Source organism: Pieris napi, chromosome 18 (genome assembly GCF_905475465.1).
Source record: "Pieris napi chromosome 18, ilPieNapi1.2, whole genome shotgun sequence".
Lineage (NCBI taxonomy): Eukaryota > Metazoa > Arthropoda > Insecta > Lepidoptera > Pieridae > Pieris > Pieris napi.
In genome coordinates, this window is record NC_062251.1 from 1,590,032 (window position 1) to 1,612,339 (window position 22,308).

The 22,308-nt window shown below is 37.5% G+C and overlaps 1 protein-coding gene across 3 annotated transcripts in view; it reads left to right on the top strand.

Moving 5' to 3' along the window:
- Nucleotides 1–22,308, top strand: part of LOC125058248 (serine/threonine-protein kinase 10) — a 60,388-nt gene that overhangs the window by 15,856 nt on the left and 22,224 nt on the right. For 2 of the 3 annotated variants that reach the window (XM_047662273.1, XM_047662275.1), the window contains exons 2-20: nt 87–190; nt 2,177–2,302; nt 2,711–2,884; nt 3,852–4,050; nt 4,765–4,895; nt 5,789–5,968; nt 7,316–7,459; nt 8,030–8,071; nt 10,148–10,174; nt 10,323–10,404; nt 10,802–10,968; nt 11,787–12,155; nt 12,732–13,352; nt 13,897–14,037; nt 16,014–16,182; nt 19,124–19,227; nt 20,453–20,580; nt 21,085–21,195; nt 22,061–22,153. In XM_047662273.1, coding sequence (XP_047518229.1) covers nt 164–190; nt 2,177–2,302; nt 2,711–2,884; nt 3,852–4,050; nt 4,765–4,895; nt 5,789–5,968; nt 7,316–7,459; nt 8,030–8,071; nt 10,148–10,174; nt 10,323–10,404; nt 10,802–10,968; nt 11,787–12,155; nt 12,732–13,352; nt 13,897–14,037; nt 16,014–16,182; nt 19,124–19,227; nt 20,453–20,580; nt 21,085–21,195; nt 22,061–22,153 — 3,035 coding nt within the window. In that variant the 5' untranslated portion in view covers nt 87–163. The remainder of the gene's footprint in view (nt 1–86; nt 191–2,176; nt 2,303–2,710; nt 2,885–3,851; nt 4,051–4,764; nt 4,896–5,788; nt 5,969–7,315; nt 7,460–8,029; nt 8,072–10,147; nt 10,175–10,322; nt 10,405–10,801; nt 10,969–11,786; nt 12,156–12,731; nt 13,353–13,896; nt 14,038–16,013; nt 16,183–19,123; nt 19,228–20,452; nt 20,581–21,084; nt 21,196–22,060; nt 22,154–22,308) is intronic. The other variant, XM_047662274.1, reaches the window with a different exon arrangement.

Consider the following 22,308-nt stretch of genomic DNA (forward strand, 5'->3'; position numbering starts at 1 on the left):
ATCATTGTATTGTTAATTATTATTCTGGCGGCCGTAGAGTTTAACTTATGTTACAACAGACATTATATATATGTTTCTTTTTTCAGACGCAAGCAGCGGTGATAGCATAATGTATCAAGGCGGGTGAGGCGCTGTCGCGTCGGCTCACGGCGCGTACGCAGACATGTCGTTCTTTAATAATCTTAAGAAGGTAACAATATATTTCTTTAGAACTTATCAGGTTTCTAAGCAGAAGGCTAAGATTAAACTTTGTTAAGTTTTAATGGAGACAAGTTGTTTTATATGAGAAAATAATGTCTTCATTATTTAGTTTAAAAAACAATATATCGGCTAGTAATGTTCACTGAGTAGAGAGAAGGACAAAGACAAACGAGAAAAAGACTTGCCAAGTCTTTCATCATCGGATTTCAAGGCAGAATACAAAATACCATCCGTCGTTCCACAACTAAGCGATTCTTAAGGCAATTTCTGCCGCGCACCACCACTATGTGGAACCAGCTGCCCACTAAAGTATTTCCGAACCAATTCGACTTAGGGTCCTTCAAGAAAAGAGCGTACCAATTGTTAAAAGGCCGGCAGCGCGCTTGCGAGCCTTCTGGCAGTGCGAATGTCCATGGGCGGCGGTATCACTTAACATCAGGTGAGCCTCCTGCCCGTCTGCCTCCTGTAACATAGAAAAAAAACAATAAAAGACAACTCAAGTCTATGGAGCAAAAGGCGCGAAATTGAAATATTACAACAAACTTATAGGCCGGGAGTTAATGAACGCATTCGTGTCGGTATGGCGGGCTGTAAGTCACACCGGAGAAGTATGGCATGACACTGCCGCCTCTTATTTTTTTATGGACTATCGGAAAATATTAGAATTTTTGTGGAACAAATCGTTTGATACACTAATAATAATCCGACCACTTCGACTAACCCCCACGCGATTGGGCTGCCGGTACCAGCGCTATGACGATCATTTTTCTTTTTTTCATTGCGTAATAAGACCCCTGAAGAACCGCCATACTGGTGCAAATGACCCACTACTTCGTACTACTCACTATCACCCGGCCTATTAGATGTTCGTTATTCCATAACTGAGCGTTTTTTAACACCCCCACTATGGTTCCACCAGCTGCCCACAGAAGTACTTATTTTATTACCACATCATACATAGTACTATATCTATGGCATATGTTACAAACTCTTTTATCTAAAATGTATGACAATTTATGTAAACATAAGTGTAAGAAAAAGAAACTATAAAAATATACAATTTTATTTATTTATATATATAAAAATTCTTTACATACAGTGTTCTTTTTCTTTTTTGCGTCTGAGACGCAAACTGCTGTAGTCTTTGGCAGAATGACCAGCGCTGCGGAACATTCTGCTCCACAGCATAATGCTGGGAGTTGGGACAGGGCCAGTTGCAACCACAACACACACATTAGACACTTAAAATATACCTTTTCCTTTTTTTTCCGATTATTATTATTATTTTGTTTGTTTCGTTAATAATAAATGTTATGTTATGTTAAGATTAATTTACTTTTGTCTATAGACAAGTCGTTACTAAAAAGCTTTATATGCGTGTCACGTTGTTTGTCCGCTATGGACTCCTAAACTACTTAACCGATTTCATCATTTAACTTAAAGCTTACATACTCGTATATATATAATTCTACTGTACGTGTATGTCACTGAACTCCTCTTAAACTGGTGGACCGATTTGAATGATTTCTTTTGGGTGGAGCCCTGGATGGTTTAGATTCACAAATCAGCCCGGCAGGTGGCGCTGCAGTCGGTACTTTAATACTTTAATATCCTAATCGCTTGATAGGTTCAGTTCAGTGAACCGATTTCAATCAAATTTGCACACCGTGTGCGGTTTGATCTAACTTAAAAGATAGGATAGCTTACATCTCAATTTATACCCGCAATATTATTTTATTGCAAATTATTTGTTAATTATTTGATAGTCACAATTCTAACAGATGGCGCTGTGTTGAAAGTACCAACGTTTCACATAAGCTACAATTTAATGGCATAACCACCAAAAAAGCATGGTGGTCCCCATGACTGGTGTTCTCCTAGCGTTTCCTTGAATAGTTTACTACTATGTAATATAACAAAAACCTTAGCCACAGCAACGCTTGGCCGAGTCTACTAGTATATTTATATATTTCAGGTGCTACACTTGGGCGGTGGAAATGACGCGAAAAAGAAAAGAGTGTTTAGCAATATCAAGGATAATAGTGATCCCAATGAACACTGGGACATGATTGGGGAGCTGGGCGATGGCGCCTTTGGAAAGGTATGTATTAACTTACATTAATGTGTAAAGCATTCCTAGAAAAGCGGTGCCGTTAACTAACGGCCGTCATTTTACGGTTGTTAATAACGGCCGTCTTTACTTTTTAACATATGTAATGCAAAAAAACAATCGAGAGATCGAGAAAATACACGCTATTGGTTGATGTATTCGTTTAGTTACATATTAGAACTTTAGATGGCAATTCTGAATAACGTCTTGTGCAGTAAACGCAGATTTTTTATTTCTATCTTCATCTATCGGGGCTTTTACCTTAGTAATAATTCATTTACAAAGAAATTTAACTTTTTTTTATTATTCTGGCGACGCCCTCTACATGAAGGTCCCGATGGAGGTCGTTCTTGATAATGTACCAGGACTTCTATTAATATAAATATTTATAATTTCCAGGTGTACAAAGCCCAGCATAAAACAACAGCCCAATTAGCCGCTGCCAAAATGTGTGTGTTGGACAATGAAGATGATTTAGCAGACTTTACAGTGGAGATTGACATTTTGACTGAATGCAGACACCCGAATGTAGTGGAACTGCATGAGGCGTACTTCATTGACAATAAGCTATGGGTAAGTGTGGATTTAACCCTTAACTTTGCAGTTTTTTTTTAAATATTAAAATAATATTCAAAACACTTAACTTAACCAAGGTGTCTAGAAATATACTTTTTAAAAAAAACGACGAGTGCACTCCCGAAGTGAAAACTTGAATATTAACGTTGTGCATTTTTGATATTTTGGAATGGTTAGAGAATAATTTTGCATGAATTGCTTTAGTTATCAGTATAAAAGTACTATCATTTATGTGGTAGAATACAATATTTATTTATTGTGCTATCGTCAATTTATATTACATTAAATACGCCGCGCCAGCTGTCTACTTTCCATCCGTCTTACGAATTTTCGATCAGGTCACGTGTCCTGACGCGAGTTTAACATTTTTTACCCATTCCAAAAAAAGTGTACAACGCCGCTAAAGAAGTTTTTACTTCAAAAATTCATGGGGGTAGTTAAAAAAAAATCACATGTATCTTGTGGGATACATTGCCAAGAGCATTGATAAATATATTAAGATAACAATGTATCTCAACAGATACATTGCCAAATTATCTATGACTTGATTATATAATTATTTATATTTAAAATAAATATAAAAACCACGTTAATAATCAGTAGTACAACCATTTATTTAATTCAATGAAACAAAAATACAGTGCAAACTCTTTACAACGAATTTCAAGGGACTGTTTTCCTTCACCGTTCGAGCGAATGTTAAATGCGCACATAGAAAGTCCATAGTGTGTCCAAAGGTGCACAGCCGGGGATCGAACCTACGACCGTCGATGGGAGTCACACGATGAAGCCACTAGGCCAACATTGCCCCCTTTTTTATGTTACAAGAGGCAAACGAGCAGGAGGCTCATCTGATGATAAGTGATACCGCCGCCCATGAACACTCGTACTGCCAGATCGCAAGCGCGCTGCTGGCCTTTTAAAAATATTTATATATATTAACAATAAATAATGATTTTCGCAGATGCTGCTCGAATACTGCGATGGTGGCGCCCTCGACTCGGTGATGGCGGAATTGGAGAAAGGGCTCAATGAATCGCAAATAGCCTACGTTTGTCGCGAAATGTGTAAAGGACTGGAGTTCTTGCACTCCATGAAGGTTATTCACCGGGATTTGAAGGCTGGAAATGTACTCGCCACTATGACTGGTGGTGTTAAATTGGGTTAGTTTGTATTTTTTTTAATGGCTCTGGCACCATTAGCCAGCGTCAAGTATAGGATTTTTTTATAATTCGTGCTTGTCTTTAGAAATTCGACCGTGTCCTCCATGTACGTAAGCACTCGCCCGGTACCGCACAACCCTCCCAAAGGCCGAGAACAAATTTAAATTAAATTAAAACTTGCCCTCGAACCGGGAGTCGAACCCGGTACCCCTCACCTAGCTGCCACTTAATAAGACCGCTAGGCTATGAGGCCCCCTAGTTTGTATTTAAAGACTTTGTGTGTGTGGACACAATGGTGTCCCGTCCATTATGAGAGAAGATAAATGGACAAAGAAAGTGACGGAATGGCTTCCTCGCTATGGGAGCGTTCAAGTATTACGTAACGAATTTGGGAGAGAGAGAGAGGGAAGGGGGGGGGTACTTTTGTACGTTACGATGCGGGGCGGGGATTGAATTCGAATGAATTGAATTCGAATTAGTTCAGTACTTTAACACTTTAATGGTAACTTTTAAGTATAAAGAGATAGTAGGTCACGAAACGTTTACTATTCTTGGGTACAGAAAAACGTTACGGCGCGTTACATGGGGGGGGGGGGTCCAATAATCTCCAAAAATTTCGTGACGTAATATTTGAACGCTTCCTTATTTATTTAACTGGTTCTGGGAACAGCTAGTTATATTATTATAATTAATATTTTTTATAACCCTTTGCAGCGGATTTCGGTGTGTCAGCGAAGAATAAATCAACACTGCAGAAGCACGACACTTTCATCGGAACACCTTATTGGATGGCGCCTGAAGTTGTTCTCTGCGAGACGTTTAGGGACCATCCCTATGATTTTAAGGTGATTAGACTGACTTGACGACAGAGTAGTGTTGGCCTATACTCAGATGTTTCATTCCGTAGAATTGTGACATTTCATTAGTGTTGCTACTAAAGAAGTTCACCACCAAAAAAGGGACAAATTTGACCCATTTGAGGGGTAATAAAATGCTACGTATTTTTTATGTTTTACCTACAAAAAGATAAAAATCTTAAAATTTACTTACTCAAGTGATATAATACAAAAATAACAAATATTTCAATGTCACGAACAATGATCAAATTAACTTAAAATACTTTATTTTATTCTTTAGTTGGCATCACTGCCTACGAATTCCAGGTTTATTAAAAAAAAAGAGTGTGTGTCCTAATGTACACGCGTTAGAAGTTATTCTTCTTTAGCGTATGGAAAAAAAAATAACTAAAATGCAGTAGTGATTAACGATAAATATTAAAATTAATCAATAAAATTATTATTAGTAAATACTACCACCGTCGTATATGAAATTGATTTAATAAAAACACCAAAATAATATTTATTTATTCACACTGTTTAATTGTACTGTTACGAAACACGTGTTCTAAATATAAAAATAATAGAATATACAACTTGAACATAGTTGTTATCGATTTTCATGCCGCCTAGAACTAACTTCATTCCGTTAATTTTGTGTCACGGTGCGCGCGCATCGTAAAATTTCACTCTCATCAATTTTTCATAACGCGCCTAAAGAAGTATAACTTCAAAAAAAATTTATCTTTACTTGTGCGTTTTTTACCGTTTGTGATGAAATGCATTTCATTTTCAAGCATAGACAATGTGTGGGTAATATAACCACACACACACACACACAACACACCCACACACACCCATTTGTGCTTACGTAATACTTATATGTATAAAATATGTTTAAGGTGGACATCTGGTCGCTCGGTATAACATTGATCGAGTTCGCTCAAATAGAGCCGCCGAATCATGAGATGACTCCCATGAGAGTTCTGCTCAAGATACAGAAGAGTGATCCTCCGACACTTGAGCAGCCCTCGAGATGGACGAAGCATTTTAATGATTTTATATCCAAAGCGCTTGTGAAGGTATGTCATTTATTTCCCCTATAATATCCAGAACTGAGCGTTTCTTAAGGCAGTTTTTGTACCAGCACTATGTGGAACCAGCTGCCCACTGAAGTATTTCCAAACCAATTGACGTAGGGTCCTTCAAAACAGCGTACCAATTCTTAAAAGGCCGGCAACGCACTCGCGAGCCTTCTGGCATTGAGTGTCCGTGGGCGGTAGGTATTTCCGAACTAATTCGACTTAGGGTCCTACAAAGAGTGTACCAATTCTTGAAAGGCCGGCAACGCACTCGCGAGCCCTCTGGCAATGAGTGTCCGTGGGCAGTAGGTATTTCGCAACTAATTCGACTTAGGGTCCTTGAAAAGAGCGTACCAATTTTTAAAAGGCCGGCAACGCACTCGCGAACCCTCTGGGATTGAGTGTCCATGGGCGGTGGGTATTTCCGAACCAATTCGACTTGGGTCCTTCAAAGAGCGTACCAATTCTTGAAAGGCCGGCGACGTACTCGCGAGCCCTTTGGCAATGAGTGTGCATGGGCAGTGGGTATTTCCGAACTAATTTGGCTTAGGGTCGTTCAAGAAAAGAGCGTACCGATTCTTAATTGTCCGGCAACGCACTCGCGAGCCCTCTGGCATTAAGTGTCCATGAGTGGTATCACTAAACATCAAGTGTTAAGGGATACCGCCCATATGCTTAACTTTTTATATATATTTTTTAATCGTTAAAATATTAAATTAATTAAAAATTCTTCTTTAATCCTCCTCTATATTTTCTTTTAAATTTCTTCTTTACAAACATTACCTGTCCACATCGTATCCCTAACTTTAATAATAGGTACTTACCAACTGTCGTGAGACTGATCTTAATTTAAGAAATTAAAAATGATTCATGTGCACTTTTTTTTTTTTTTTTCATGTATTCTTTATTAGTTTAGTTTGTTTTTTGTTCCTGATAAGTTTCTTTTTCTAAACAACTAAATTTAATACACGTATTTTTGCACTTCTTGCCTTTCTTATGTAATTTAATACTTTTTTTTCTCACAGTGGTTGCCTGGAAGAGATCGCTCGAAAGCGATAAGGCCGCCAGTTGCTCTTCTTTTTATTTAATTATGTCAATTGTACTATATTAATGTATATGCAACGAAGTGTTAATAAATAAATAAATAATAAATAAAATAGTGGCTATTTAATCTACCCCTTAAATATTAGAAAGAGGGGGATGGAATTCAGTTTTATGAGTAGGAGATTCAAGAACTATATATAATAACATAATATATTATATTATGTGAAAAATCTCTATCTTTTTTTCTCTCCCGTATAGGTAAAATGTAAAAAAATATATTTGTTAATTTTTAAAAAATTCTAGGACCCAGAAAAGCGTCCAACATCAACGGACCTTCTCAATCACGAGTTCGTCAGTGGAAATCTCGATTCGAAATCTCTGAGGGATCTCTTACTCGAGTACAGAGCTGAGGTGGTTGAAGAAGAGCTTTTGGATGATGATTCCGAGGTTAGTATATATTTAAAGCTCGCAAGCACGCATAGGTATTTAAATTTAATGATATGGAGAAATTTAAGAAAATATTGTGAAATTAAATTTATTAATTAATAAAACTAAATTAATTCTAAAAACATTTATTAGAAGTATTAAATTTATATTGTAAGGGAGCGTTCAAGTATTACGTAATGCGTTTTAGGGGGGGGGTTTCTTTTGTAAAACGTTACGATGCGGGGCGGGGATTGAATTACGCGTTATTGTTAATATTATTTTCGACTTACACCACATAATAGTAACTAAAGAGACACTATTATAGTATACTTGAGTACAGTACTAGGGTACTGAAAAACGTTACGGCGAGATACATGGGGGGGGGGGGTGTCAATAATCTCCAAAAGTTGCGTTACGTAATACTTGAACGGTTCATTTACTAATCAATAAAACAAATGTAATTCTAAAAACATTTATTAGAAATATTAAATTTATATTGTAAGTAAAAAGATATTCATAATTTATAATTATTGTATTAAATATTTATACTAACAAGCACTTATATGTAATCGCACGCTTACTAACGGACAGAGGAAGCGACGCGCGCGTCTAAACCGCGAGCAATATCAGAGGGTTGGTTAGTATGTGTATCGGCAGTGCTTTCAGATCAAAGTAAATTACAGTATATTCAAAAATCAGTTCTTTTTGAAGTCATTCCGGCTCGAAGGACCAGATAGGGTAGATCATTTTTTTTGGAATTTGATATTTGGTTTTAGTTTTTTGTTGAAATTCAGTATTTCTGCTGTAATTTCAAGGTCTGGAAGCAATGGTCTATGGTCTTACAGTCGTAATCTATACAAGAACTTTTGGTACTCGATTCTATCCCTGAATTTTTAAATCTCTATACTATCGGAGTTGTTATAAAACGTGGACTAAACATAGCGTCGTTTTTGTTATCATGATTACATTTTTATACTTGGTAACCATGGCAACAGGGATTCATTTTCCACGTTTTATAATAAAGCCTTGTTTTCTATATGCCAAAAGATTCTTGTAGAATTTATGTATTTTTAATAACACTTTAAAAACACTAGAACCAAATTACTCACAGGAATCTAATAATAAATGCAATAATATAAAGAACTAGCAAACTTGGCGAACTCCGTTTCGCCACCAGATGGCTTCGTTTTATGTTACGTTTCGTTTGGTGATCCCGCTTTTCTGTTGAAATTTTTCCTGAATTTTCTTTGCGGAAATCGGTTCGTGCGTTCTGGAGTTATAGCGTCAGGAAGGAAAACCCGACTTATTTTTATATAGTAGATTAGAGGGGGGAGGATAGAGAACATTTGAACACAGTTCGGTTCTGATTGGTTGACAGCGTGTCTATACTCTGATTTTTAGTTCCATAGAACTCTGACAGCTATAATTTTTGACATGTCAGAGATTGCAAACCTTTTTCAATTTTCAATTTCAATACGAGTCTGAACATCTAAGTCTATTACATACTTTTTATTTGCTAGTGAATGTATATATTTTATTGAATGCGGTGCTCACATTAAAAGTGGTTTTACGGCGAGTGATAATTGCGTCCCTTTTCATCACAAACAGGAAAAAACGATTTGGTAGTGATGCCAGCTAAAGAATAGAATAGAATTCGCTCGGACGGTGAAGGAAAACATCACGAGGAAACCGGCTTGTCTTAGACTAAAGAGGCGTTTTTAAGGCGGAAAATCGCGTGGGTCAGAATACTGACTTTTTTTAAATTTTAATATAATAAACGAGGTGTAAATTATGGTGTAAAAAACATGGTCCTCACATATTTACAAATATTGAAACTATAGATTTTACATTATTCTTTATAAAAAAAAAGGTGTGTGTGTACAAAGTACACATGTCAGAAGTGAAACTTCAGTGGCAAACTAATCTTGAAGTGTTGTTCATATTTATACAAATCTAAAAGTTTAGATTTCCGATACTTAGAGGGACGGAAAAAGGTAGATATGTTAGGAATTTAATGAATTAAAATTTAATAAATATTAAATAATGTGACGGTAAATTTTTTTCCAACGCCGATATAGAAGTTTGACTTCAAAAAGGAACATGGCGCGTAACCGAAAAACGTGACGCGTAACGAAAAAATGTTACACAAAAATTTTTTCCAACCCCGATAAAGAAGTTTCACTTCAAAAAATATATAAACCTTGGTGAACTTGCCTAGAACAAATGAATACGAAACAGATATGAAAATCTGAGTCCGAGAGGTTGTAGCTGGGTTTGTTAATCGCACAGTAAAGAAAGACACTCGTTGCTGGATACTTAAAAAATCCTATTCGTCACATAGTAAACATTCACGCACATATATTTAAATATAAATGTATGTTTATGACTGTAATTCCTTTGAGTGTTGTATTTAGAATTAGCTTTTTATTTTTATGTTTTGTTTATTTATGTCACCGTAAAATTGTAAACACCGTTAGATTGTAATCTATCTCTCTGTGAACCTAAACGCACTGCTTACAATTTAACGTATTATTATTCGGTAGATTGTAATCTATCCAAGTGAAACCGTCAAATTACAATCTTAAAATTGTTAACTGTCCGAAGGCTGTCCCTGATTGGTCGGCTTTATAGTAGACCGTAATCTATTGTTACCAGTATACGTAGTTTCAAATGTTTTTTTTGTACATTGCTATCATTCTGGATCTACAGCCGCAAGAGTTTCATCCCTTGTTGAAGGTAAACGTTAGAACATAATATAGTTTTTATCACGGTACGTTAATAATAAGATCTACATCTTGTTATACTATATTAGACCAGTGAACACTCGCAATAGAGAGCCGCCACATGCCGTCACCGATTTTAACCTCTGGATAAATGATTGCAGGAACATCGCAGCTCTCAAATGCAGATGGAGATAGAAGATGACTCAACGTCTGTGCGGTCGGGCGAGACGCCGGACATCAAGAGTGAGTGTTTTTCATGATCTAAGAAATATTTTGGTAGAGCCAATGGAGTGTGGTATACCTGGTTTTGGAAAGGTTGTCAAACATTTCCAGTAAGGGAGCGTTCAAGTATTACGTCACGCAATTTTTGGAGATTATTGAACCCCCCCCCCCGTGTAACGAGCCGTAACGTTTTTCTGTACCCAATAGTGACTCTTTATACCTAAAATTTACCATGATGTGGTGTAAAGTACTGGAAAGTCGATAATAATATTAACAATAACGCGTAATTAAATCCCCGCCCTGTATCGTAACGTTTTACAAATAGACCCCTCCCCCCAACTTCGTTACGTAATACTTGAACGCTCCCAAAACCTGATTGAGCATAACATTATTTTTAAACACCACCATGAATTTCCAGTGTCGGAACAAGACACGTCCGCTCCCCGCGCAACCGCCGCAGCCCCGCCCCGATCGCCACGCGCTGCTTCCCCCGCGCCCCTTCAGCCCTCACAGCCAACGCAGCCAGCAAAGCGACCACACGACGACGCGGATATCGATCACCGGCACGCTGACAGGAAGCCGCCCGTGAGTTATTACACGCTTTATATTAGCTTCACCTGTATGTATGTATGTATGTATGCATGTAACCGACTCTTTCGGACTCGATTTTGACCCACTTTTAACGGACAGATTTAATTCAAACTTTGCGCACCTGTCAAAGATCGATGACAATGCAATGATCCGAAAAAAATAATGAAAAAAATAAAAAAAAATAAACAAAAATAAACTAAAAAATAAAATAAAAAAATTGTTAAAAAAAACTATCTCTGTGCCATATTTTTCGTCTATCGAGCAACCCACGCTTTTTCACAATAATACCAGTATTTTTTGTTCATTACCATTTTCAGTCTAAATTAGGAATTATTTTTCACTTTTTAGTTTGATGTGCTTTTATAGCGTGTTTTTTAGTTTTTTTAAACTATTATTTATTTTTGGAACGAAATTCCTTATAGCGCCTTGCGAAAGGGGGCTAGACGGAAAAAATTAAGACCGAAAGTTGTAACGACACATTTTGCTATAGTTGTAAGCCGTGTGGCGTGTGCGTGTTTCTCTCTCTCGCACACACATTCTATCTCACGCTCACTCTCTCACACACTCTCTCTCTCTCTCTCTCTCTCACACACACACGCTCTCTCTCTCACACACACATACACACTCTCACTTTCACTCAGAAAGCAAGCCAGCAACTACTTTTCTAAAAAGGTTATTAAAATTAGTCTCTATTGAGGTCTTTATTAAAATTCAACGATTTGACAAGCTCAAAAGTATACAAATTTCGTACACTTATCGCAAATTAATGTCAATTTCTTTAATAATAAATTCTATAATTGTTACAATTTCAGGCCCCGAAGAAAGAAAAAGGACCTGCGCCCCCTCCCCCTGCGGTGTCAGCTACCCCGCCAACCCCTACAACACCCATTACCCCAATACAGTCACCGTCGACCCCCACACAAGCTGGCATACCTCCAGCCCCCACACAACCGCCTGTACAATCAACGACACCCGTCACGCAATCCTCTACACAGAGTACCCCAACACAATCACCTACCCCCCTACAGACTCCAACGACCCCCATACAAAGCCCTACAGAAACAGCGCCCTTGACGCCCTCACAGGCCGCTACGCGTGGGGGCCGCAAACAGCCCGCGCCACCACCACCAGCCCCCACTCCCGCCAGTCCCACTACCGCTGGCAAGTTTATTGTGGATCAGGTGAGGAAATCTTTCTATTTTCTATTCTTCACTTTATTTAGATAAAAAAATTTAATAGCAAAAATTACTTCTAGAAGCTTCACATTTTTAAGTTTTTTTTTTAAATTAATAAAGCAAATCATTTATTTTATCTAAAGATTTCAAAGGTTTTAACCTAAAATAATATCTTCGAGGTTTTAAAGTCGGATAAAAATACAAACATAACTTTGTAATAAAGCATTTGATTACGCGTTAAATGAATTAATTATTATATTATAATGATTCAGTATTTATTCACAATAAGATAAAAAAAAAATAACGATACAACCATCTGTGACTGAAACAATAAGTTTTTTATTCCGTTTTTACCACAAACATTTCCATCACAGTACGAACGCGTTCGTATGCATACGTACGCGTGCGCAGACAAAGGATCGAATATATATGATAAGAATTTTGCTCAAACTAGGTCAATGCTGGAACAAATTAAATATTTAAGTAAATTAATTCAATGATCATGTAACAGGTCTGAGGTCCAGACCTAAAAGAGGTTGTAGCGCCACTGATATTAATAATAATAATAATAAATAATTCCAGGTGTGTCGAGAAGCCGAACAGGCGGTAGAAAAACAATCAATCAATCCAGAGATACAGTTAACAGATACAAAACCAAAGCCGGATAGACCCGAACTGACAGACAACGAAGCTGTCAGTGTCACTGTCAAACATGACGTTAACAGAAATAGCACGGAAATTGACAGGAATAATATCAAAATTGACGCCAAGACAGACGAAAAGATAAACGAGAAAAAAACAGATGTTATAAATGAAATTAAAAGCTTCGACGATTCTAGGAAACAAAAAGAAGTGAAGAGAAGAAGTATGGAGATTGAGAGCAAACTCGAAAAGTCCAAAAGTCTAGCCACGCAAAGGCAAAGTCTCACCGATGTCAGAGAGACATACGAAAAGAGAGCTTTGGAAGAGAGGAAGAGCTTCGATTCAGAGGTGAGAGAGGTTAAAAGAGAGGGAGAGAAGGAGAAGGCTAGATCGACGGATGAGATAGGTGCGAGCGAGACGAAGAGAGTCAGTGCTGAGATCAGTAGAATCGAGTCGAGGTCGCGGAGTATGGACGATAAAGATCGGTTGGATCGGGCGATTCGGGATTATTCGAGATCCAGTTCGATAGATAAGAGTTCCATCGAGATAAAGCCAGTTGTGGTAAGGGATTTTTTATCAGTATATACATGTCTTCTTTTCTGTAGGGATAAAACTAATACAAAGCAATTAAAATATATGTAAACAGTGAAAGAGAATACAAAAAATGGTGAATTGATATACAACAAAAAAATCAAATTCATTTAGGTAACACAATATACATTTATGAACGTCAAATACATATTAAATACTTCTTATTTCTCATTTTACATTTACTGCCAGTTCTCTAGGGCGTAGAACGGAAGAGAAGAACTGGCAATAAACTCTCCGCTACTCTTTTTAATCGCCAAGTTTTTTGTTTTACACAACGTTTGTTCAGCTGCAACCATTACACCATGTTCCACATGACATATCAAGTAATTAATAATAATAACATAAATTTAAAAAAAAAAACAAAGTCCTTGTCCTCTATCAGCAGGAGGCATGGTGAAATAGGAGCAACAACACGCAAATACATAGTCGAAATAACTAACATCACCGCATACACGAATTCAAGTTCGAACAGTCATTTTAGGGAGAACATTTTCTATATAATATATACTTCCAGACACCAACCCGTCAGCCATCACCATCCCAAGCGGTAACAGTGGTGTCGGTGAGCGCTGAACCGAACTCCTTGGACGCGGTGCCTTGCGGTCTCGTCACTGTAACCACGACGCATCCTCCCGTGCTTAGCACAGGCGCCAGAGTGAGTAATTTCAACTATTTTTGGACTACCTTCTTTTAAATATATTTAGATTAATTGCGAGTCGAAGAAATGTATATCCAGCTTTCTAATGGTAACTTCTCGATAATAGATGGCGTTAATATACAGTCGGAAGCTTATAGGGTAGATGAAATAAGCACCATTTTGATGTGATAACGTGCGTACAATAGATCGATGAACGCCGGCTGCAAGCACCAAAAAGCATGACTCATTGTCCCATTACGATTATTGTCCCGTTACGCTTATTGTCCCGTTACGCTCATTGTACGCTTGCGTCGCATATATCTCTATTCCACTCATTTGGCCTATGCGTCGGAGGATACACTTTGATACTTCTTTGTATCAATACTAAATAGTGATAATTCAATAAAAATAATTCAATTTTATTCATAAAAGTTTGCAATCATTTCATCAATGTTTTATTGTGACGTTACGTTATGACGTGTACAAAGCTACAGTTGTTTCAAAGATCGATGAAATGATGTATAGGAAAGAATAGAATAGACAAAATAAAGAATAGCTTTATGGATTACTAAGGTAGCGAATGTTACAAAAAAAATATTGGTTGTTTGTAAAGTAGGTTTACGATCGAGATGTTTACGTGATAACGTCTTATTGGTGATATAAGTTTTTGGGAAGTAAGGAATTAATGAAGATAACAATTTTTTCAAATTTTAAATTACATCTATCGTTTTATTCACACTTTTGATGATAAATTTCGGGTGTAAAATGACAAGTTTACTTATTCGACTATGATATACATTTTTCTTCATACATTCACGGAATGACTGGCAGCGCTCGAGATGAGACGGGAGATCGGTCCGTCTCTCTCTCGTTATACCTGCGATCGCGCTCGTGAGGTTTTGGTGTGACACAAGTTTCTGAACATGTCACCCGACTAAAACGATTTTAAAGACGTTATCACGTCAAAAATAAACTTAAGTGGAAATGGGCACAACATGGCAAGAGGAACAGAAAAGTGGAGCTAATATTAAACTGGTGCCCAAAGTGTAATAAACAAAAAAGAGGAAGACAGTTTAGAAGGTGGGTATACCAGCTTAAGGAAACATCAGCATGGCAGTGAGAGACACTGTGCAGACAGATTTTACAGGTCACACAGATATTTAAATATAATGAAATGGAAATATAAATGTGTTTAAGTGTAAAGGCTATATTTAAGCTGTTGCATAGATATTATCGCGGGCTTTGAGCACGGCGACCGAATCAAGAAATTCCGTAACGAAAATAAACCTAACACTCGATGACGTAATATAGGTGCAGCCAATACGCGTTAGAGCGGGACGGAACGCATACTGCGTATTCACATCGGTCTGGCGTGATCGGTGACGTAGCGTTAGTCTGAGTCTGGTGGAGAGGTAGATTAAAGTAATATCAAAGAGAAAAAAAATTCTGCATAAATAATTATAATTGCATAAGGGAGCGTTCAAGTATTACGTAATGCAATTTTTGGAGATAATTAAACCCCAATGTTACTCGCCGTAACGTTTTTCAGTACCCAAGTACAGTACTGTACTCGAGTATAGTAAAACGTTTCGTGACCACCTAGTGACTTTTTAGTTACTATTATGTGGTGTAAGTCGAAAAAAATATTAACAATAACGCGTAATTCAATCCCCGCCCCGAATCGTAACGCTTTACAAAAGGACCCCCCCTCCCAAAATACGTTACGTAATATTTGAACGCTTCCTAAGTTGAAAAAAAATGCCATGCAATAGCTTTACCGCGGCAGACCCCGAGTGCAACACGTTTTTTATTTATTTAAATTCGTCGACTCCATTAAAAAAATATATTTGTTTTCAAGCAAATAATACTTCACAGATTATAAACATCCGTCAATAGGTTCCGACTTTAGCTGTCAGAGTTGATTTTCGTTTATCGGTAAACAATTTAAGTACAGTTTAAAATCGTGATTTGTGAAGTTATAAATTTGGTTCCAGCTGCCGCCAAACGCAGTGACGATATCCAGCACCCCGCCCATCAACGACGAGGTGGTGGTGGTGGGCGGTTCCGCAAGCGTGGTCACCACCGCCACGGGATCCTCTTCCGATGACGACTGTTTCGCTCCCTCATCTCTTGACTCTTTGGATTGCACCACATGCTACACTGGTGAGTTTTTACACGCTTTATATTAGCTTCACCTGTATGTATGTATGTAACCGACTCCTTCGAACTCGATTTTGACAGATTTTATTCAAATTTTGCGCACCTGTCAAAGATCGATGACAATGCAATAATCCGAAAAAAAAAAAATTAACTAAAAAATAAATAATAATTAATAAAAACTAAAAAACACGCTTTTAAAGCACTGTGCACAAAGGCGCTCTGTGCCATATTTTTCGTCTATCGAGCAACCCACGCTTTTTCACAATAATACCAGTATTTTTTGTTCATTACCATTTTCAGCCTAAATAAGGAATTATTTTTCACTTTTTAGTTTGATGTGCTTTAAAAGCGTGTTTTTTAGTTTTTTTTAACTATTATTTATTTGAAACATTATTTCGTCATAGGCGTAGAATAGTGACGGATCTGACAAATAGTAAACTTTACAGGGCAGCCATTTCAAAATTATATAATCATGTTAGTTTTTTTGTCATAACTATTTTAATTAATATTCTGTTATAGTGAAAATTGGCATACAAAGAAAAGGGTTTGTTTTGAAACAAATGAAAAATAATAACATTAAATTACACAGTTTTCTAGAAAAATCACATGCTTCTATGAGCTTCTATCAAATCCGTCACTTTACCGACTGATTAATTTGAAATTTAAAACACATGGAGTATCCAAATATGATAAGAAATAGATTTCGGATTTTTTTCAAATCCAACATTGTTCTACGATCATGGCTATTTGTTAATAATAATAAAATCAGCGGGTGACTTCATCACTCAAAGTCAAAATAATTTTATTTATTATTATTATTTTTTTAAAATTACAAGTAAAGGAAAAGCAATTGGCGGCCTTATGGCTTTCGAGCGATCTCTTCCAGGGAACCACTGTGAGAAAAGAAAAAAAAGATAATGTATTAAATTACATGAGGTAGACAAAAAGTGCAAAAATACATGTATTACATATACATACTTGTAAAGAAAAAGAAACTAAACAGGAACAAAAAATAAACAAACTAAACTAAAAAAGGATACATTAAAAAAAAATATACTAATAATAATAAAAAGTGCACATGAATCATTATGATTTAATTTCAAAATTTAATTTAAGATCAGTCTCACGTCAGTTAGTAGGTATTATTAAAGTTAGGGATACGATGTGGACAGGTAATGTTTGTACAGAAGAGATTTAAAGGAAGATTGAGAAGGAGCTAAGCGAATAGGGACTGGAAGTGAGTTCCATAGCTTAACTGCAGAGACCTTAAAGGATTTTATTCATATAGGTAAACAAGTACACTTATGAACATCAACAGAAGAGATGTTAAATTGATTTTAAATTAACATTTACTACCAGTTCGCAAGTCAAGGGTAGAGCGCGGGCGAGAACAACTGGCAAGAAACTCTCCACTCTTTTTAATCGCCAAGTTTTGAGTCATACAAATTGTTTGAACTGGAGCAATAATTTAAATAATCGTCAAATATAAAGCTTTATTAAATAATTTACGTTTAACGAGAGTTTTTAATGTCACTGAGGTCGTAGGTTCGATTCCTGGCTGTGCACCAATGGACTTTCTTCATATGTGCGCATGCCCCAGCTAAAGTAAACCTAAAGAGAAGACCTTTTTTCCCTTACTATGGTTGTCTAGAAGACATCGCTTGTTAGCTTTAAGGCCGCCCGTTGCATCATAATATTTTTTATGTATTATGTTGTTAGGGAGCGTTCAAGTATAACGCAATTTTGAAAGATTTTAGAAGCTCCCTCCCCCCCATGTAACGCACCATAACGTTTTTCTGTAACACCATAATGTTTGACTGCTTTGACAGCTTTTATATGCCATGAACAGCTGATGATGCAAATCTCCCGCTTTCGAGGACATTACGGTATTTCCTCAATCTTTAACAACACTGACAACAGCAATGTGCTTCTGTGTAAACTCTAATAAAATAAAAATCACTTACACACAGTCGAGGGATTCCCCGAAACATAAACTTTGGAGAGAAAAAATAAAAGTAATGTATAATACAATAAAGGGATTCCCCGTGCAACATAAACGAAAAGGGTTGCCAATTAATCCCCCAGTTTTTATAATAAATGTTACGTAACGCGTTGTTTAAATAACCTCCCTTCTCCCGCCCATGTAAGGGAGCGTTCAAGTATTACGTAACGAATTTTGGGACGGGACGGGGGGTCCTTTTGTAAAACGTTACGATGCGGGGCGGGAATTGAATTACGCGTCATTGTTAATATTATTTTCTACTTTCACCACATAATAGTAACTAAAGAGTCACTAGGTGGTCACGAAACGTTTTACTAGACTTGGGTACAGTACTGTACTTGGGTACTGAAAAACGTTACGGCGAGTTCATGGGGGGGGGGGGGGGGGCAATAATCTCCAAAAATTGCGTTACGTAATACTTGAACGCTCCGTAACGTTTCAAAAGACTCCCCCCTCCTCCCAAATTGCGTTAAGTAATACTTAACCGCACTGTAACGTTTCAAAAGACTCCCCCCTCCCCCCAAATTGCGTTAAGTAATACTTAACCGCACTGTAACGTTTCAAAAGACTCCCCCCTCCCCCCAAATTGCGTTAAGTAATACTTAACCGCACTGTAACGTTTCAAAAGACTCCCCCCTCCCCCCAAATTGCGTTAAGTAATACTTAACCGCACTGTAACGTTTCAAAAGACTCCCCCCTCCCCCCAAATTGCGTTAAGTAATACTTAACCGCACTGTAACGTTTCAAAAGACTCCCCCCCTCCCCCCAAATTGCGTTACGTAATACTTGAACGCTCCCTTATTTGTTTTTCTGTAATAGTAACTTAAATCAAATTGTCTGTTAACTTCCAGTAACAGTATCTTGCGCACGATTACTGAGAGTCATTCAAAATGTTTTCCGTTCATAAATTTGCGTTGATTTAAATTGCGTCTTATGTTACAGAGAAGAGTAGAGGCCGTCGCCTGGACAGCAGTGAAGTGCTGATCCTTAGCCCTGGAGCTGGTGATTCGGGTCTCGGGTTCGACGATTCTCATAATCACAATTTGGTGAGTGTTTTTTTTACAGAATAATACAATCTAAATCGTGATATCTTATTGAAAACCACTGTGGTCAACAACGGTTAAAGGACTGGCTTCTGAACACTTTTTACGCAAAATTGGAGGTGCTCCTGTGAGACCTAACATGTAGTTACACTTTACACTCACTCATTCACTTACATACACCCACACACTCACTCATTCACTCATAGCGCTCACACACTCACTCATTCACTCAAATCACTCACACACCCACTCATTCACTTACATACACCCACCACTTACTCATTCACTTACATACACCCACCACTTACTCATTCACTTACATGCACCCAAACACTCACTCATTCACTTACATACACCCACACGCTCACTCATTCACTCAAATCACTCACACACTCACTCATTCACTTACATACACCCACACGCTCACTCATTCACTCAAATCACTCACACACCCACTCATTCACTTACATACACCCACCACTTACTCATTCACTTACATACACCCACCACTTACTCATTCACTTACATGCACCCAAACACTCACTCATTCACTTACATACACCCACACGCTCACTCATTCACTCAAATCACTCACACACTCACTCATTCACTTACATACACCCACACGCTCACTCATTCACTCAAATAACTCACACACCCACTTATTCACTTACATACACCCACCACTTCATTCACTTACATGCACCCAAACACTCACTCATTCACTTACATACACCCACACGCTCACTCATTCACTCAAATCACTCACACACTCACTCATTCACTTACATACACCCACACGCTCACTCATTCACTCAAATAACTCACACACCCACTTATTCACTTACATACACCCACCACTTCATTCACTTACATGCACCCAAACACTCACTCATTCACTTACATACACCCACACGCTCACTCATTCACTCAAATCACTCACACACTCACTCATTCACTTATATGCACCCACGCATTCACTCGTGTACTCACGCTTGTTACGCAAAAAAGTGTTTGTTAAAAGAATTAAGAGATGTTGTAAACAGTTAAAAAAAATTGTAATAGAAAAAACTAAAATAAAATGTTATGGAATTAACTATAAAGTTTGTTATCGAAAAGCTGACTCAGGTATTTTTTTACTTGAAAGGGTTCCCAAATCTTACCAAATAAGTAATAAATGGTCAAATATTTTGTTGCGTTTCAATTCAATTTGAATATTTAATTTCAGGACACATCCCATGTCTCAGTGGTGACAGTCGGCGCAGAAGAAGTGCGGGTTCGAGACTCGGCGGCGACGCATATAGCGTTACCGCACAACGACCACGCCAGCAGACTTAGCCCTGATAGCTTTGAAAGGTATGTGTAAAAAGTCCTTTTGTAAAACGTTACGATGCGGGGCGGGGATTGGATTTCGTTATTTTTAATATTATTTTCGACTTTCACCACATAATAGTAACTAAAGAGACACAAGGTGGTCACGAAACGTTTTGCTATACTTGGGTACAGTACTGTACTTGGTTACTGAATAACGTTACGGCGAGTTACATGGGGGGGTGTCAATAATCTCCAAAAAATTGCGTTACGTAATACTTGAACGCTCCCTAATGCACCGCACTTAATAAAATATATACATTCACTAACAAATAAAACTTATGTATAGACTCAGATGTTCAGACTCGTATTGTAATTGAAAAATGTCCGGCCAAAAAGGTTTGTAATCTCTGACATGTCAAAAAATTATAGCTGTCAGAATTCTACCGAATTAAAAATCAGAGTATAGGCTTAATAATGGAAGACTTTATGATGGAGCAAATGGGTGTCCAAGTGCCGAACTGATACTGATTTTTTTTTAATTTTCAGTCGCCGCTCTGACAGCGGTTCCGGAAGGTCGGAGAGGTCGCGCCGTGGTGATGCGGACTCTTTGGCGACCACGGCCTCACATGACTCTCCTCACCTTAATGGCGGTGGACGGTAAGTTTATTCTTCATCATCATAAATCATATTTATCTGTCTGTCTCGCTCGCACTTATGGAGAGGTGTATAGGTCGGTTATCGAAAGCTGGCGCGTTCACAGTACTCACACTAATGCAATTTCACTATACAGTATGTTTAAAAATATGACTTTTTTGCCAAGCTATATTAAGTCTACTCTGGTTTTAGTAAGGTTGGGTGGGCTATTAATAAATAAAAATGTGTCAAATATATATAAATATTATGTGCATACGAGGGTGGATCCAAAAGTTCTAAGCCAGACCAAGAACGTAAAAGAGTAGTTCGTGTAAATAATTTTTCATTTTTCGACATAAGCTCCATCTAGCTCAACACACTTCACTTTTACTTCACTAACTATTCTTTCAATACTCCTCTTAGAAACCCCAGTCGCATCTGATGTCAAATTAAATATAACATTTTTTCATTAAACTGTTTTTATTAAGATGCTTAAAATAATTAAAAACATTGTACACCATTTCACGAGATTGTCCTGTTAATGTTTAGACGGAATATATTTCATAAGACATTTTATTCAAAGTATTCTAACCTCCAACCAATAAAACAATCACAGACAATAATATTGAGAAAAAAGATCAACATAAACAGTATCAAAACAATAACTGTCTCTTTTATATTCATAAGCTTGACCGAGCGCGAGAGAGACGGACAGCCTTTTCATGATGCATATTCAGTGTGACATCACGCCTCGCGCTTATTCACAGACACTACACAAGCGCAAAGTGTAAATGTGTTGAAGCCGCCAGCTTTAGATAACATACCAATAGTGATGTGTGTAAGAATTGTAAAAGGTGCTTATCATAACATACAGTTTGTTTTATTTCAGGGTAAATAAAGACAGTCAGAGCATAGAAGAGAATGGAGAAGCGGAAGTAGTATTGAGAAGGAAACCGCAAGAGAACGTCAATAGGATACAGAGGTATGGGTTTTAACTGGTTTAATTGTCGAAGCCATTTGAAAATAAAGCTTAGGTTTCCTAGAAAAGCGGTGCCGTTATCTAACGGCCGTAATGTAATGTTGGGTGACGTCACCCATACGTTGTCTATAAATAACATCGGTGTAGGTTTTCTAGAG